Raw genomic sequence first — 19,509 nt, forward strand, 5'->3', positions numbered from 1 at the left:
AAGTGGAAGAAATACAGGCAACGACTTTGTCCTGAGTCTGGCCCTGTGGATTTGGCCATGATTTTATTTTCTTTTAATAATAGTTACGTTATCATTACACAGCTATAAAAGATCATGTCATTTCATCCATTGGAACATTTTGCTGGACATCTGCTGGCATTTTGCTACAGAGCATCTTGGCTAGTCTTGCGTCCTGTCTAACTTTAGCATTAATAAACATCGCAATTATTCGGCTTTCTTTGGGTACACATTTTGTTATTTATATTTTGTGCAATTGTTAGCTTTCCTAGCCTACTATCCTATTATATTTTATATCTTATATATCTTTTTTTTAGCAATTTTGCATTGTGTTAAGCTAAACTTCAGCTTCAACTGAGCATTTTAATATTCATTTACTAGTTTTTACCCATACGTTAAAAAGTTTTTTTTTTTCTAAATGATATTGAGTTAATTAGAGGTTACTACTTTTTTACTTTACAAAAAAAAGCCAAATTTATTTGTATAAATATGTCGAAATCTGAGCTGCATACATGTAATTACCTCGCATTTTAATTAAATGTCACTTAATTATAGTCTGCAGAAAATCAGAGAAGGACTCGACCCCTGGGTATTTTTACACCATTCAGTGTAGGTTCCTCCAGACACCAAATCCTGTGTATCAGTGTAGGTTCCTCCAGACACCAAATAGTGTGTACACCCCTGATGTAACTGCATAGTGTGGTGGTGCCGGTGTGTGTGTGTGTGTATATAAATATACATATAAATATATTTCTATTGGGGCGAAAGGTCAGTAATGACACAGCTTGCTACGCCCAGAGTGTTGGAGTTCATTATAGTAGATGAAATGGTGTAAAGATATCACTGCAGGAAATATGCACGGCAGGGTGAAGATGAATGAGCGCGGAGAACGTGTCGGAGTCCAGGCCTATAAATATCACAAAATACTATTAGATACATGACTGAGAAACCCTGGACTGAATTTCATGGGCCAGAACATCCATCACAGGTTGAGCCACAGACACCATTTTTGTATGAAATGCCCCATGACCGCAGACTTCGGATGAACAAGGCTGAATATCATAACGACTAAAACAACCCTAACGACAAGGATAGTTAGCCTGCGCTAGTGGTTCCCCAAACTTTGTGTCATGTCTGCTCCCCCGCCTCCCGTGTTGACACATTCACAGACATTAGTTTGCATAAAACACACAAGTTCCTACAACTGCGTTAAAAGTTAAATATTATTATTTTCCAATGTGTTAGCTTGAATGTATCTAACTGCTAGCTCACAGAGCTAATAGCATAGGATTGGTCCAAGGTGAATTATTCACACCGTGTTAAATATTATATTTTTACTCCCTAAAAGCTGCCTGAAGGGTGTACTTTCAAGCTAAAAGATGTGAAGAGCATAAAGGAAATGAAATGAAATGAAATGAAATGAAATGAAAAAAAAAGTCTGAAAGTCAGAGTTGCTGAGTTTTCCATCTACATTTGTAGAAAACTTTAGGCTTTTAGCAGCTGAGGCAGCGTAATGCTCATTTTTCACACACACACACACACGCCTGACAAAATGTGTCTATATCTGGTGCTGTGCCATTTACTGTAGAAGTAAGTTGTTTAAAGTCGGCTGTAGGCAGGAGTGTGTGTGTGTGTGTGTGAACCTGGTGTTTTTTTTTCTTCCTAAACTTGTGGGGACATTTGTCAGGTCCTCGAAGAAGAAGAGGAGTTAGGATTTGAATAAGGTTCGGATTAGAATTAGCTTCAGGATTAAGATTGTTTTAATTCTTTCAGTGAAAGTTTGAGTAAGAAGTGTGTGTGTGTGTGTGTGTGTGTGTGTATATTAGGCCACGACTGACAAGTATCAGGCCATTCATCTTACACAGTGTAGAGTGTGAGCTTTGTGTCTATGCTGCAGATTCTGAAAAATAGCAAAGTTAAAAAAAGAGACTTCTTAGTGCAGGGTTTCCTCACACACACACACACACACTTCTGTTCGTTAGCTCCTCGTTTATCAAGGACGACGAGTGCTGTCATTTTATTAAACATCAACTACAACTCCTGAGTAATTCACCATCTTCTGCATGTTCCATGTTAGCGAGGTTGTGAGAAACAACAACCATATATCTGGGACACACACACAGACACACACATTCACATTCACATTGTTTCATCCGCCCCTGGGATCACAGCAACACTATAACATCAGAGCAGCACCTATTTGAGGAGCACAGCAGTGTTTGTGTTTCGGCTCATTTCCAAGGTTATGTAAAGCACTAACGGTGACAGGTTTTACACAAAAACCGACTTCAGAGAAAGTAGATCCATCAGGGTGAGAGTTATGGTGGCAGACGGCCAAGTTTTTTTTTTTTGGTGGTATCAGAAGAGGCAGAGTTGTTTCACAGCTGCCTGGAATAAACATACCTTCTAATCAGATCATCTGTTGCTCGACTTTCAGACCAACACTTTCAGACAGCAGACGACTAAGTAGACGAGGGTGAGAATGTGAGAGTGAATGGTTACTAGTCTCGCTAGGATTGCGCTAGCTTCCCCTCGACTCCGAAAAAGGATTCAACTGCAGGCCAGAGATCAATACCAACTATATTTGTTGGAGAGGTCGAATTTTTCTGGACCCACACCTTGGGAGCCGGACAATAAAGTAAAATGTTTGTTTTATTTTAGAATCCAGTTGTGGGCAGAATTGCACAGTTTGCCGGGCCGCTTTTGGCCCTCGGGCCACCAGTTGGTGATCTATATGGTGGTGTTCTGAGCATTTACAACATATATTCCGTGTTACTTTGTCTTCTACCCATGGTTGTCGTTACATGGTCTAAACCCATGCATCAAGTACGACCACGTAATTGGTGTTATTTGATTTGTATATATAAAAAAAGAATCATTAAAGTTCTGAGTGTCTGCTACATATTTTACTCTCCCCCGGCGTCTAGTTTACGTGACATAAATCTCATCGAGTGGACAACAAAGACTAACCACCGGCCAGTTGTAGCGATTTCAAGACACGATAAAAGATGTTTTGTGATGCTTTTAACCTGAGCTGATTTTGTAGCATATTGGAAATTGGATCCAACTCTGGTCCATTCCAAGCCGCCCAACAATCAGATAAGACTGAGTGGAAGCTGCAAAAATCCATAGAAATATACGGTAGTTCTGAGCTTTAGATCCTCAGCTTTTTTCAAGGCTGCATCCATTGTACAACTGCATAATTCCACTCCAGACTTACTTTCCACTCCGCTCCCATTTCTGCACCAGAGTGCTGCGAACACCCTTCTACACTATAGCTCTTATTTTTAGAACTCAATGTTTTATTTATCGTCACCAATCTGTTTGGTCCACGGAGGACAGACTTTCTCCACGGTGCAGTCGCATTTGTGGTGTAACACACCTATTGTCTTAGCAGCCATGGCGTCGGTTACATGCACACACGCAGTGTTCACATATGCATACATCGCAAACACTCATGAATGGAGTCCTCTCTTTTCCTCTGGCTTCATAATCTGTGCATTCCAGCCCTGACAGCATGACTTCATGCCTATTTTAATGGGATGCTGAGAGAGAGAGAGAGAGAGGCAGAGAGAGAGAGAACAGGCAATTCATGACTCTGCAGCCTTTTATTTTATTTCATTATTTAGAAATGTGATGTCAGTGTCAGTCTGCAGACAGTTGTCAGTTGTCATGTTTTCTTCGTCCTCACTCTGCTCTGTGGACAGTTTCAGTCTGTGAACCCGTGTCCAAAAGTCTAGAAGGAAAAATGGAACTGTCAGTTTGAAGAAAAATCCCTTTAATTAACTGCACCATTGGACCTCCTACTGTCTGTTTGTAATCCGGGCAGAGAGCCCAGTATTTAGGAAATTTTTAGGATTTTTTTTTTTCCTTTTAAAGTGGAGCCAGATTTGGACTTAAAACCGTACTTCAGAGGTCTGTGTCTGACCATGTATCTGCAGTGAACAAACTGTGAGCAGATTCAACCTGAGTTACAAATTCCATCGACTGCATTTTAACGACTTCCTAAATCCGTTGTCAAAATTGTGGCTGCAGAATGATTTAAAAAATGTTCATATTGTTCCAGACGTTACACGGGGAACAATTGCTCTGTTTTTCCACCTCCCTGTTTTTTTGTTGTGTTAGCTTTGGATAAGGTTGCACTTTGCTCTCCATAAAACCACAAGAGAACACCCAGGTTGTAGAGATCGCTTTCCAGTTCTCATGACAGACATTTATCTCATATTCAGGCTGAAAAATCTTATAGTTTACTCTTCGAGACTCGTTTCTTACTTTTTCTAGCCTCGACTTTGTTTCCTCAAAGACTCTACATCATGGGTTGTGTTCTGGTTAGATTGTTTATGCTGGGAGCTCCATCACTAGTGTTGATGTCCTCTTAATGACCGTCCATTCAGCTCCCTAATCGGACCTTTTATCAACACTGCAGCGATCACAGGGGGGAAAGCCTTTGGCGACCTTGCTGGCTTTTGTTGGGGCCAACTGGAGCATAAAGGCTCTGACAATGACAGTGCAGCTGGGAACGAAGGAGGAAGAAAGAAAACACAAAGAGAGAGATTTCTCTTTGCTCACGTGGCTAAAGGACTTCAACCGCCAACAATTGGCCTGGATTTGTACTTGTTTACCAGGTTTTGATCGCACCAATTTGACCTTTGGACTCATCGTCACATGCTGAGTCAATCATGTCACGACTGCAGTCAGGATAATCCCAAAGATTATCCGAATGTTTGTCTTTGGTTGGAGTACATCCATTAAATTAACGTTATGTTCACTGAGACATCTACAGTAGACTGTATGTGAAAATTCAATCTTTGACAAATATGTTCTAAGCCCTTTCTTTGACATAATAATAATAAAAAAAAAGATCTAAATTAATTGGGATCTGGTGCCAAAATTGGGTCAGAATATATCTACAGTGCAAACTTGGGGCGAGATGAAAAGGCAGCAGCTTTGATCTGAAATGAAGCGTTTTGATTGGAAGCCTAATAAAGCAATAATCCTCAGCACTGCAGGGTTGACAGCACTATCGGTATAGTGATCTGTGGAGTTAAACGAGGATTTGGGAGATGAAAGTAAGAATAATTGTTTAAAAAATTGTAGTTTCAGTATAAAAAAAAAAACGTACTCTGTTACTGACCAGTTACTAAAGTTGCTGTAGCCTTGACCATGACTTGGATCTCTTTCACTCACCCAGAATCTAAACACTTTGAAGTGTTAAGTCCCACTCAAGTGAAATGTTTCTTGAAAATGTTACCTAAAAGTATTTGTTGACTTGACCATGACTCAATAAACTCAATAAAAAGACGGTAAACTTTTGGAGCCGAACATCAGACAACTTTTTTTTTAAGAAAAAGACTTGAACTTGGACACCAAACAAGTACCACATTACCAAGAAATTAACTTTGATAATTTAAATATTTCTTTTAAAAATTTGGAGCACATTGATGTGGACTTGAACTTGACTTGGATTTGTGTTTTGTTTTGTTTTTTTTTTTCGACTCAAACCTTTAGGCCCTTGATTTTTTGTGTGATTTGGTTGAACTCTGGACAGCACCCAGACTCACACACACACAGATATCAAAATGAAATGCAATAGTCTATGTATGTCAGGACAAAGACTTCTTCTGCCATGAACCAAATCTAACAAATATGAGATATGTTTCCTGCTGCGGTTATTTTTGTGTTGCATCTCGGGTATTGTTCAGATAGGACAGAATCATCTTTTTTGTTCTCTCAACAAGTAATTCTTTGACTTTAGCTTCTCAGTACGAGCTGTGCTCCTCGAATAAAGGAGATACGACGGGCGGCTTTTTATCCCGTTTCTCGGTGAGCATCAGATAACACCAATCCATTTCTGATCTTATTTTTCATCTCCATTGTAAAGTGCTCAGATCACAGTGTGCTTTTCCTTTCGGCGTCTGTTTGCACGGACAGAACATGCACAGCCCGTCTCCTGCTTTCTCACTCACGCTGTGTGCACTTTTTGGCAAACGGTTCAGTTCTGCCTCATTGACACTTTCGGTGTTTAAAGTGACAGAATAAAGATTGCTGGAGGGGTACTCATTGTTCTCTGCATACCAGTTTAAGGAAGAACATGGGCTTCTGTAATTAATCCGTGAACCGAGTGAAAGATGAGGTCATGAGACCAAGCCTGCTGCACTCAATGGAAGTGTGAGGAGAAACTCGAGTCATGAACAGCGATGGCGGAGCTTAGTTTTGCTAACGGGCATGATTGGTGCCAATATTAATGAGTTTCTCAAGAACATTTTTTTTTCTTCATACAAACCAATCAACAATTCATGAGCTGCCACTCGATGTGGAGAAACTGAGTATCTGCAGGATCTGTGTCGGTTTCTCTGGTTTTACAGCAAACGATTCATGTGCAGGACAACTTCTAAACTACAGTAACTAACTTGTCAAACATAGAAATCATACCAGTGATTATTAAAAGCTTGGGTTTTCATGGACTGCTGGACATTGGTTGTTTGTGGTTGTTTTATGGAAGAACCAAGTCGTATTTTTTTTGCTAAATACTTGGTGTTGACTAAAAGCCAAAATGCATTGTTTTGTTTTTGTAATATCCCGTGTCGAGTTCATGTAGATTGGGTCTGGAAATTAAGGAGTAGCCTATTACAGTTTTATGTCTGTGTTCTGTTTCTGTTTCTCCATACTGTTTATGTTTAGGTTGGCAAATCACTCTTAATAAAGAAGTGTCTTGGCGAGGTGTAAACTCTACGTCTACGTTAGACCATTAGTGTATTCAGCGCTATAGCACCTCTTCAGGTGAGAACAAATCTCACAGTTAGTCTTGCTCCTGTCCCTCATAGAGGTAGTGAAACCTAACAGATGTTAGCCTAACAAAACGTATAACTGTATAGCTAACTATACAATTATTGGTTCTGATAGCAGTACCGCTAGCTCTTTGTCTCGCTCGTAACTGACCGGGACGTTGTCATAACAGTAGCAGTGGATGGACTGAAACTGAAACAATGGAATGAAAAAAAAAAACAATACCACAAACGCAGTGTGTGAAAGAACATTGAGTGCTTGAAGAGAGCGGCAGGCTGTGATTGGCTACTGTTCCGAACAACAAGAACAGCATTTTAGTTTTCCCGAGAGTCGAGAACCAAAGCCGTGGGTTTTCTCTTCCCCTTCGGATGAACAGTTACCAGAGCTGAAGTCGAGGATTCGCAGAGCGGTGAGCCGCTGCCAAGACAAGTTAGGATGACCGCCAAAGTCATCATTCTGATAAGTCCTAATACAAGGATGGATGGGTTTTTGTGGTTCCACAAACCTCCCTGTTGGACTTGAATTTACGCGTCTCCACCTTCCAATGAACCGGCTCTAATAATATTGTTATAAATTCTGGGATTTTTTTCCCTTCTATTTGTTCAACAAACATGAACTCAGTCTGGAATCATTAACCTCAGACTCTGAACCACCAACAGAATTAAGGAATGGGTTTAATAGAGTTAAAATAGACCAAAGGTTTCTGACTCTCGGCGGCAGATTGTTCATTTTAAAAACGATTGTCAGATTTTCAGTTATTACCACAGGGACGGTTTAATTAGTTAGTTGATAATAGTGACTGATGGCACACCAAGCAACTGAGTCTGTTTTTTATTTTTTATTCTACTCTTCATCAGTTCTCTCTGTTCTTTATGGGTCATTTCTCACTTTCTCGGTTGTTCATTTTGGTCATTCGAGAAGTAGAAGTCAAATGACTGTGATGTTGTAGATGATGTTGTAAATGCCTAATGATGACAAAGTGTTAAAGTAGAACAGCGTGGTCTTCAAAACGTTGAGTTCTGGAGTGCAGAGATCTTTAGTTAAACTTGGTTTTTTTCTTTTTTTGTTGCTTGTTTTATGAGCCCTGAGGAATCTGCCTGTGAAAGATTGGACTGTTAGAAAGAACCACGTACAGGTGGAACCATCCTTCAGTTAATTCAACAATGGGAACAGGAAGTAGTCTCTGCACTGAGGAGTACTTTGTCACCTCATTATACTGCATATCTGAGAGAGGAGAGGGGATGGAGAGGAGTGGAAAGGAAATAAAATGACAGAAAAAGAGAGGAGGCAAGGGGAAGAGGGGGAGGAGAGGAAAGGAAGGAATAGAAGGGGACATAGGGAAGTGAAGAATGGAGGAAAGGAGGCGAGAGGAGAGGAGCAAAGAAAGTAATGAGGAAGAGAGCATAAAAGAGTGGAGAAGATGAGCAAATAGGAGGAAAGAGAGATGAGGAGTGGACCAGAGGGAATAGGAAACCACAGGAGTGAAGAACCAGGGAAAAGGAGAGAACAAGGAGGGAAAAAAATAAATGGAGAGGAGAAGAAAGGTGTAGAGAGGAGAAGAAAGGAGGAGGACATTGACAAGGCTGCCTTTCTTTTTCTAAGTTTTCTAAACAGAGATGGCAGACATCATACACACACACACACACTCCACATCATCTTCAGAAGTTCACTCTCACAGGCCCTAATTACAGCCGGCCGCAGCGTTCCTTATTTGGTTTGCCAAATTCTCAAATTGCACACGCTGGCGTACGCTGCACAAAGAAACCATACACACACACACACATACACACATGTTAATTTGCACTGTGCGTGTGTGCATGTACAGCCACGGGAGCTGTTCTTTTTAATGCGTGCCAGCCGATAACAGAGACGGAGAAGCTGTTTTCATTTACCCACTGCAGGCAGCGCACACTCCAACCTGTGGTTCTGTTGGATTTACAGGCTCAGAACTTTGTGAAAGTTCTGCAAATGTCCTGGGAAATGAAAAGAGAACGCCGGAGAGCGTTTCAGAATGATATATGTTCAGTCCAGCTTCTAATGAGTGGGAAAGAACAACGATGAAATGAAATTTTAAAAATGTCGTAAATTGACTTTTATGGCTGCAGTGATGTAGTTTGGTGTAATTGCAGTTAAAGCTTTTAGGAATGTAATGAGTAGAAATGGTCAAAGGTTTGATGTCGAACCTAAACATTAGGGTTTTTTAATTGGATTTGAATTGAAATAGTCTTCCCCCCCCTCCGTTAGGGTACGTAAACAAAAAACAAATGAAGAAACTGAGAGCAGAGAAATTCCACTTTTTTTTTGGACATCTCGGAGGGAATGTGTTGAAAAATTCATGCCCGCGCTCTTCTCACACCTGACTCCTTCACCCTGTGGCTGTGAACCTATCCATCACCTCATCACAGTGTGAAAGCGGCGCTCCTGCAGCCCTTCACTCACTCTTCTGTCTGATCAGTATTCTGCTCCCATCCACCACTGTTAGCCAGGTTTTAGAGTCTGATCGCTCACTCTTTTCCTTTTCAACCTTGAGTTGCCCGAAGCAGGGTCAGGAATAATAACCAATCAGATTCCCACCCCGGCCCTGATCTACACGGAGGCCAAACACAGCGCGTCGGGAGCTTTCTGCCACATTTAAATCCTGTCTTTTCAACCCGGTCCATGTCTCCACAATCTGGCTTCTGTACTTGCTCCAAATTGGAAGCGAAGATCTTTGTGAATCTTTTGTATCGTCTAAATATCTCTCTCTCTCTTTTTCTCTCCTTTCTCGCCACTATTTTTCACACTGCGGCTCATTTACATTCACTGTACAAAAGCGCTTCTCCCGTCTCTTTTCTTAGAAAATTCTCCAAAGTGAGAGAAACTAGGCCATTAGGCTGCAGCACAGCTTCCTCCCCCTCTGCTCTCCCCCTGTCGCTCTCACCGTTGCCTGCTCGGTTGCCTTAGATTGCCTGAAGTATCTCAGAGTCTTTGTTTTTTTTTCCCCAGAGTTGTGTAACCTTTCTTTTTCGCTTCTGTTTCTCTCCGTCTCTAAAGTTCTAACATGTCCTGCCTCAGACTTCTTCCTTTTTTTATTTTTGCTAGAATCGTCCGTTTTCTCCCCCGTCGTCCGTCATCATCCACGCACGGGTCCAGAGAGGATGTATTTGATGATGTAAAAATTCTCCAGTGCCAACAGTTTCTCCTGTGATAAACTACAAACTACACGTGTCCAAGTGATCCACAGAGTCCATCACACTTGCACATTGTCTAGTAGATGCTTTTGTTACACTGGTGATGTAATCTGACCCAAACCCATGAACTCTACAGCAGTAACAGCTACAATTTAAAAAAAGAACATTCTCAAAACAAGTCAAACCTTCAGAAAAAAACAGCAAAATTATAATTAATGCAGTTGTTAATAAAATTATCCGAAATGGCTTTTTATGTCAAAATGAAAGCAAAGGCGAAGTTTATATACAGATTAATGCTGGAACAAGATCAACAGAAAATAACAAGATAGCAAGATAGGAAAGGTAAATTGCAAAACTTAATCGCCCAAAAAATAACCATAAAAACCACAGTGAAAAAATCTATTGTGAATTGATGAAAGTCAACACAGCAAGTTGTTTAGTTGGCGATAATGGCCTGAAAAAAATTAATGGTTAGCAAAGCAATTTTTAGTAGCTGGCAGTAATCATAGTGGTGTAAATATGGCTGATATTTTAAATATAATTTATTGTAACAAAAGTAGTAAAATGTGGGAAGCAACAAATAAAAAACGGTTGTACAAATATTCAAAAACTAAAAGTTTGCTCAGAGCAAATATTTGAACATTTTAACAAAACGGGTTTCTGTCGTTTTTGTCAGTTTCCTGTTTGAATAACGTGACAAGTTTTTCATCCTTCTGTCACTGAATGCCCCTCATACACTCCCCACTCTATCTAGCTCCGCCCACATATTCAGTCTGTTTCCATTGGTCGGGGTCTGGCCCGGATCCCTCCGGAGTTAATCTGCTGCTATAACTAATGATGCTGCTGCTGCTGCTGCTGCACCGCATCGCATTAACCTGGTGCTACCTTGTAAGAAGCTCACTGACGTGAAGCTAAGCTGCTGCATGAACAACAGCCACCATCACACACACGCAGACCTGCCGACACGTCTGTTGTTATTAGTGCGGGAGATTATTGATTATCGAATCAAAGATCGAACGTCTAAAAGTATTCAAAAGAGAGGTTAGCTTCTTTTAATGCATTGAAAGGCAGATAAGGAAAGGAAATGACGTTAGCGGAGTTAAATTTAGCGACGATAGCTTAAAGATACTCCAAGAATGAAAGGCAGATAAGGAAAGGAAATGACGTGGAGCGGAGGTCAATTTAGCTACGATATCTTAAAGATACCCCAAGACTACACGTTAGCTGTGAACTACAGAAGCCCAGCTCAAATAATTTACATCCTGGGTTTTGTAAATATAACCACATATTTTACTGAGATCTTTTTGAATTTAAAGGTCAAATTCAAACATGTCAACAAAATAGTTGCAAATGATGGAAAGGAGACGTAAAAAAAGAGCTGCTAGCTCACCCTGCTAATGATTTTGCTGCATCTAACATAAGTGTTCGTAACAAGTGTTCGTAACATTCTAGATTCTAGAACCAGCTAAGCAGCTCAGCCCTGCTAATGATTTTGCTGCATCTAACTTAACTGTTCGTAACAAGATTCTAGAACCAGCTAAGCAGCTCAAGAAAATATGACGCTGTTGGTGAGTTCAGGGTCACAGAAAATCCAGTTTTCTTTCATTATTTTTCGTATCAGTCTGCAGGCTTCAGTCCTGTTCTTCAGTCCTGTTCAACTGCAATTTATTGTATTAGACGAAGAAATCCAGGCTTTCAGAACATCAAAACGCTGGAAATTGTTCCGCCACTTATTGGGGAACAACACTCCACCGCTCTCGAGCTGTTGTTATAACTGCCCCCCCCTCCCCTCCACCTCACCACAGCCTTCATTTTCCTTTATTATTCTATTTCTTCTCAGTCCTGCGCAGCATCAAAATATGCTGCTCTGGTATAAAGTGACGCACAGAGTCCTTTCGTTTAACGAGCAGCTCCGTCAGCACTTTAGACTCCAAGATCTCGCTGCAAATTGAGATTAGCTCACAGGTTGGTGTCTCACTGGCTTGTTTCTTATTAAATCGCTGTATAATAAAATAACACCAGCTAACAACAGCCCAGACGTCAGGCTAATGTTCACTGAGTAAACCCGACGATTTTAATTTACGGTTCAGGAAAATTGCTTCAAGATGGACAAAGTACAAAAAAAAAGTGCGGAGCTGAGAATAATGCACACTTATTGCCAAAGCTGCTGCTCCACCTCTTACTACACCCACAACACTGTAATTACCCCAATGCACTGAGTTGTTGTTGCTTGTCTGGGTAACGTCGTGCTTTCTAAACATTTGTTTTTTTTTAGACTAAACAGTAGCAAATAGACTCAGTTGTTTTATTTAAATGTCGCTGCTAAGGTCGGTGAGGTGGTGTGTGTTCTCTATTTAGCTAAACTACAGGCTACACCTATAAGTAAATATTAGCAGAGTTAAATTTGAAGCAGCATTAGGTCTGTTAGTGCAGCTCTTTAGGGCCAAACATTGCTAGTTTCTATCCATTTGGGGGGGAAATTCTAACTGTTGGGCTGTTGATCTGTGTTTGTAGCTAACCTTTAGCTACAGTGCTAGAGATTATGATCATTGAACTGCATTTTTGTAATAAGTTTTTTGCAAGTTCTTTCTTTTTGCTAACTGCAAGCTGCGTCTGATCGTCTGAAGATTTATACATTTTCTTGCTAACTGTAGGTTGTAGCGTGTTTTTGCTTGTTGCTCTCTTTATTGTGGTCTTTTTTCTGTTGGGTAACTTTGGTTGATTTTGGCTAACATTCTGTGCCTATTTCTTATTTTTTGACACATTTATGGCTGCTTTTCCTAAGCTACGGAGGAGATAAGAAACATTGGTGCTGTTTGTGTATTTGTCATTGGACTACTCTTAAAAAGAGTTTAATCTGGTATTTCATCACTTTAAAGCTATGAGTGATATTAGCTGTCAATACGTGTGTGAAGAAAAAGTTGGAATAGGAGTCATGTTTACACAGCCAGCTGTTGCTGCAACACATACTTGGCAGAGGGGAGTGGTTCCTCCAACTATTCAGTGCACACCAAACAACATTCACACTCTTTGGAAACAAAGTCACCGTACACTGTAAAATATATTATGTTTTTTTTTTCTTCTGCCGTGGCAAAAAAAGGTCATATGCTTAAAATTAATTATACTCTGTAATAAATCATCACAGTGTGATTGCACTGCTGCAATCACATTTCCCAACGTCTGGTCTCCACTACGCCCAGCATCACAGCAGCCGTCTCCAAAATGTAATTTTAGCTGGAGGGGAAATAGCGAGGCCTATTCTCCATATAACAACAACAGCAACGGCAAGAGCGGCAGCAGCAATAAAAATAAATAGGCTGAGTGTTATTTAAAAAAAAAAGAAGCCTCAAAAGCAATTCACAGTTACTTTGTTTTTGTAGTTACGAGGTTGTTTTTCTTTTGTCTTAAACAAATGTATATTTGCACGTCAAGAGTGCAAGAAAAGTTAGATTTATAGGCAGAGCATTCAGAAATATAAACACAATATTATTTTGAATGTCTCGTAGTCATCGGTATTTTCTAAAATATATATATATATATACACCCAGATGTTGGCAGTAATGCAACTCAAATGATCAAGTTTCTGTTAGTGAAAAAAAAGGCGTTATGGAGGTGTGTGGGAGGCTAACATGTCAATGTTAACATGGTAATTGGCCCAACAATAATTCACTTTAGAACAGCTTAGCTCCATCTACTGTTGAACTTATTCATGAATCATAATTGGTCAGAAGTTTCAAAGACAAATTGGAAAAAAAAGTCTAGACAAAGAATTCTTCCTTTGTTGGATTTTTTTTCTTGGAAACTGCTGAAAAACCCAACCCACGAAAAGACCAAACTCCAAACATCACGAACCATTTCATTCCAATCCAGTGCAGGAGAAACAGCTGAATGATCTCAACATGACACATTATTTCCTTCTTACCTTTCGTATTCCAAGTTGTCGTGGTCGCAGCGGGAGTCTTTGTGCTTCTCCCAGTCCTTCCCGTGACGACACGTCGTCAACAACACGATGTCCTTCCCATTGTGGATGTGATGCAGCGCGTTCCTGGTGTCTGAGCCGATGCCCGTCAGATAGCGCTTCCCTTTGAACATCAGCAGGTACTTCCTGCGTGGAGGAATGGTGTTTCTCACCAGCCAACCCCGCTCTCCGCCTTTCTGAGGGTGGTCCTTGGAGAAGAGCGGGATAGAGATGTCAAAACCTGGCCTGAAGTGTTCCGTATTGAGGCTGGCTTTGGCCAACATGGCCTGTCCAATGTTGAACCCCAGGTCCTCTGTGTAGTTTGGCCAAGTGCCTGAGTACAAGTTAAATATCAGGTGGTTCCGCCCGTCATTCCACAATGGGTAACCTCGCGTACGCTCGTCCACATTGTGGACAACTTGTCCCGATAACTGGTCCCGATCTAAGGTGTCTATCCCCAGAACAAATATACATGCTTCCCTGGGGTCTGGCGTGTAGTACCGAGACTCTCCTATAGAGGTAAGTATCTTCTTGTAGCTTTCTGATACGTGATCATTTTTCTCCGACGGATAAATATACACCCTGAATCCTTCCCGTCCTCTTCGGCGACACCTGGAGAAGTCAAAACAGGTCTCCATGCGGCAGCGACTGTCCTTATAAATGGTGGACCAGGTTTGCCGTCGCTGATGGGGCAACTCCACTGTGCCAGGGTCCGTTTGGAGCTCGTCCAGGTGGGCGTAGCGGGGCAGGAAGGCCTTGTCGGTCCAATTGGGCCAGGGCCTTACCACCTCGCTGCGGTGGCGTGTTAGCAGCCGCAGCATCCGCAGCTGGACTCCACCGCCCCAGTAGAAGAGGAGGACCCAGCAGCACGCACACAGGGCCAGCAGGACATACTTCTTCCTGGCCTGCATCAGGGCCTCTTTATTCCCCCCTGTCTATCGTCCCTTTTTAGTCTCTCTGCCCCTCAGCGCTGCGGCCTCACAGGGGCGGGTTATTGACTTCTAACAAGGAGCTTCTAACAGAGGCCAGTGTGTTAACAAGGACATCACTCCCTCAGAGTACGGGCCGGGGCCACTCTGCTGTTTGGAATCTGCGGCTCTTTCAGTTTCACACTGCTCTCCCCATTGGCTCCATGCTGAAGCTCTCAGATGAGTCTTTCACTCCGTCTCTGCGGCTGCCTTTGCTGCTGCTGTTTGCATCTCTTCTGCTGCTCTGCTTGCTCGAGAATGATGAAGCGTGACTTCTTCTTGCTCTCAGGCCGAGCTTGCCGCCTCATGGTGCTTGGCGCGACGGCAGCCGTCTGCAGAGCCCCTCCTGGAGAGACACAAACAAACAAACAAACAGATACAGATCATCAGTCTACATAAACAGTCAGGTCGTGAAACTACTACGGCTTCTGCTGCTGTCTCCAGAGATGTCATGAGTAACAGTCTGGACGGGTTCATGTGACGTGTCTTTATGTGGTTAGTTTTTCATTTTGGCGGGATGTTTTATCCTCAACCTCAAACCAGTTTTAATCCCCGTAAACACAAATGTAATCAAAAGGCAATACAGCACAGATGGACCAACTTTCCCAGGCAACAAGTGGAAGGTTAATAACTGTCTAAATTCATCATCTCAATGACTTGATGAGGAAAACAATATACTGTATATAAAACAACTGGAGTTATTGACTAACAGAAGGCTTTTTTTTCTTTTTCCAAATTGCATTTATTTGTACTTTATAACTACCTTTTAGCTTCCTCCAGAAAATAAGGAAGATAGTCAGAAAAGGCCAAACACTGCATTATTTCATGGAGCCATAACAGACTGGCTGGACGTTTCCTACTGAGGCATTGTGAAAATCGAATATATATTTTATAAAGGAACCCCTGTGTCAAGCCATCGCTTACTTCTCAACATGCTTCACACTTCACCTGTGAGAAATACTCAGCAGCAGACTGGACCTGGATGTCATTTGAGTTTCCTCAGATTACCGTCGGACTGAGTCACAGCCAGTTAAGGTGCAATAAAGGAAAAATATGGGACTGTCTACCATCTTAATGGGGCTTTTGGAAGTGGAACAGGAAAACAGGAGCCATTATAAGGCAACGAAATGAACATTCACCTTCGGACGTGCAGGGAGAAGGATACTTTTGTACGACATCAACGGTTTCTCCTCATGTTTGTCTGCCAAACATCAGCCCATAAGACCCCGGTGTGTACAGTATACTTGTATGTGTGTGGAGTGGGGGGGCTGGAAGGTGGGGGGGGGGGCGTCTCACACTGACGAGCAGTGTTCTTAGTGCCAGCTTCTAAACAAAGGCAGCTTTCAGGTCTCACCTGGCCACTCTCACTCCCTAACTCGCTCTCCTTCGGCCTTCCTCATTTCTGCCTCTTCTCCAGCCAAGCAGAAGTGATGCCTGTCTTCTGTGTTTGTGGGAACACAAACCGTACACTGACGACGTGGGTAAACACTCCGTCCTCTGATTTCCTCTAACGCACGCAGAGGAAACAGGGACATATTTGTAAAAAAAAACGGGGATTACAGGGCAGCGGTTTGTATGTTTAAGACGAACCAATAACGGTCCCAGTCTTCACTGCTGCTCACTCTTCTATTTGGTGAAGAGTGTAACGGTCAGTAGGCCAAAAGAACATTTAGAGGCCGTGTGGTCTTGTGTCTTTGAACGGAGACACACGTAGACAATAAAGCTCAAAATATAAGATAAGGTAAATGAAAAATGTAGCTGGCAGTATTTTATATTGATCATAAATATTAACCAATAGCTGTGAGTAGACATTTGGCTCTGAGCTAGCTACGCCTTAGCTGATACATAATTATTTGTCTTAAAGACAAACTAGAAAATCACAAACAGCATTGGCTAATTAACAATTAAGCCAAATGTATATTAATTAAAATACACAAAATAACAGCTTACGCTAAACAGAAGAAGAGACAGAAGCAGCTCAGTCCATATAAATAAATAAATATGTTAAGCTAAAGTTTAGCACAGTTAAAACTGTGCTGACCGTTCATTAAAATAGTTTGAAAATGTAGCTAACTATATGCAAATAGTTACTAAATTTACAAAATATTATTTAATATGATAGATGATAAAATACTTTATTTTAATAAAAGAATATATTTATATATTTATATATAGGATCCAAATGCGACCTTAATGCTAACACCGCTAACATCCTTTTCTGCCATGTACTGTAGCAGCATGTGACCTTTGCGTGAGTGGTCTAAATCTTGTCAAAGTGACTTCAACCATTACTCTTGGCGCCTGGATTCCGTCCGGATCATCTTTATTTAAATGGCTTCCCTCTGTTGCATGTGAGACCGGGGGATTTAGGAGCTGGTCCACAGTCTTGTACCTGATAATGCGGATCAGCTAATCTACTTGTAGAAGCTGTGAGTGGACGGACTTTTGTTGGCACCCTCCCTGATTCTACTGCAGCCACATCAGCAGCAGCAGCAGTAGGCCACGGTGTGGAAACACACACTTGGGATCCAATTACATATTCCTTATCAATAATTCATTTGCTCTCTTAGTTAAGCTATTGATTTTACTCCCTTTCTTCCTTTTTTTTTTTTTAGCTTCTTTATATCCCTTGCCACCAAAGCATACAATTAGACTTCAATCTCATCCAGTATAAACACACACACGTGAAAACTGTGTTTAAATCCTGTCCTTCAGATTTGTGGGTGCGTGCATAATTGAGGGGGGGGGGGGGGGGTGGAGGAGGGGGGTGTAATAGAAAAGTGATGGAGAGTATCGTCATGATGAGGGTAACGCTGACGGGTGAGGAGTGTTTATTGGATCCATCGTCTCTGAAGATTCACATGGCATCTGTTTTAGTATATCAACCCCCCCACGCTCCCTACGAAGGTCACAGGACGGAATTGATCCTGTAGGAAATCTTGGATTTACGGAACTCAGAACTGTCTAGAAATCCAGCCTAAATTCAGGACGACCTTTAGGTCTTAGGCTGGGACCTATTGCAGCAAAATCATCGTGGGAGGTCACAGTTCACCACGGAAGATCCAACAGGGCCTCACACAGACACTTAACAGACCAGTTAAGAAACTGTGAAGTCCAGCATTGTACCGGTGACCTTCTCATTGTAAGGCAAGAGCACTAACCACCCTTCTCCAGTGGTGCGCCTCAATAAAGAAAATACATAACCAGAAAAACATCCAGTCCTGATATCGTCCTCCGTTAACCACCCACAAATGACGAAGAGTGATGAGGATAAACCCGGGGAACCTCCAGGACCTGCCTGGACTCGACCTCATCCCCACGGCTGGTCCTCCTCACACGACATATGTATAACTGACACACGCACACATGCACAGCGGAGTGGCCTTAAGTGGTGAAGGAAGTCCCTCTGTCACGGATCAATGATGAATCATTACGGTCGAGTGACTCACCCTGGAAAACAGCCACGAGGCTCGTGGGATATAAGTGTCTGAAGGTGGGGGAGGAGGGGGGAGTGAGGGGGTGTAGGTTCAAGGAAAGGTGAGAGCAGGAGTCAGAGATGCTCATATCTGTCACCTGTTCTCTCTGTGTTTTTTATCCTCTGTGAGCTGACTGCAGGAGCTTCACCTTTAAAACACAAACCACTTTTGTCCTGTTTTTTGTTTTCGTCTCCTTTTTTCAATTATTCCTGCTTCATCCTCAAAGGGCAGCAGAGAGGGGAAACAAAACACTTAATCACAGACATGAGGAACACTGCGCTGCACGGACAACAACTCTTTGATTCTCTTGGCTTCTTTTCTCCCCGAGTGTAAAGAAACGAAGAAGAAGAAGAAAAAAAACATCCAGGAAGGTTCATTTAGAGGGAATGGGAAACGCAGAGAAATGTTGTCAGCACACGAAGAGTAAATAGTTAGAACAACGCAGAGAAAAGGCTTTGAATCAGCTAATGATAAAGGTCATCCCGTGTCCTGGGACCAGGCTACAGCAGATTTTCTTTATCTTGTAAAATTACCTCGAATCCTTCTCTAAGAAACTGCATTACCCTGTCCTTCTGGAAGAAACCCGCAGTACCTGGAGAAAAACCCTTCCACAAGATGACGCGAAGAAGAAGAAGAAGAAGAAATGTGTCAAAGAAGAGTCATGTCCTGAGTTCTTACGGCATCTGTTTAGGATGCAACCCCCAGACCTCATCTCTGGAAGTTCCTTAAAGACCAGCGTTAAAGCCTTAACGACAACAACATTTTACACTTTAGAAACTGACAGAATTAGTCTTCGAGTTGTTTGTTCGGCTGAATTATAGGACATTCGACGCCACCTGTGATGTACAACAGCCAATAAGGGAGGTTGAAATGACCAACATTTCATGCGTGACAGTCGCCTCTGTCCCTCAGCGTCCCATCCTGGAAATCTCTCCCTTCTGATCTCTCCGTCTGAGAGCTCTAAACTGTTTCACTACCTGCTGCTGCTTCTCCCAGGACAGAATTATCAAATCATCGGCAGTAAAGGTAGAAGAAACGTGGTCATTCCATCTGTGTCTCAGTGATTTGTGTTTATACAGCAGCTCATTCCACCGAGCGGTTGCGGCGGCGGCGGCGGCTGAGGGTGGAAATGA

General features: G+C 42.0%; 1 protein-coding gene and 1 long non-coding RNA gene across 3 annotated transcripts in view; one reads left to right on the plus strand and one right to left on the minus strand.

The window, feature by feature from the left end:
• ext1c (exostoses (multiple) 1c) overlaps positions 1–19,509 on the minus strand; it is a 63,241-nt gene that overhangs the window by 35,034 nt on the left and 8,698 nt on the right. For both annotated transcript variants that reach the window (XM_025065234.1, XM_008331124.3), the window contains exon 2: positions 13,897–15,246. In XM_025065234.1, the coding sequence (XP_024921002.1) occupies positions 13,897–14,843 (947 nt within the window). In that variant the 5' untranslated portion in view covers positions 14,844–15,246. The remainder of the gene's footprint in view (positions 1–13,896; positions 15,247–19,509) is intronic.
• LOC103393994 (uncharacterized) overlaps positions 1–19,509 on the plus strand; it is a 65,739-nt gene that overhangs the window by 30,773 nt on the left and 15,457 nt on the right. The gene's annotated exons all lie outside the window — the stretch shown is intronic.

Source organism: Cynoglossus semilaevis, chromosome 18, assembly GCF_000523025.1.
Source record: "Cynoglossus semilaevis isolate Cse_v1.0 chromosome 18, Cse_v1.0, whole genome shotgun sequence".
Lineage (NCBI taxonomy): Eukaryota > Metazoa > Chordata > Actinopteri > Pleuronectiformes > Cynoglossidae > Cynoglossus > Cynoglossus semilaevis.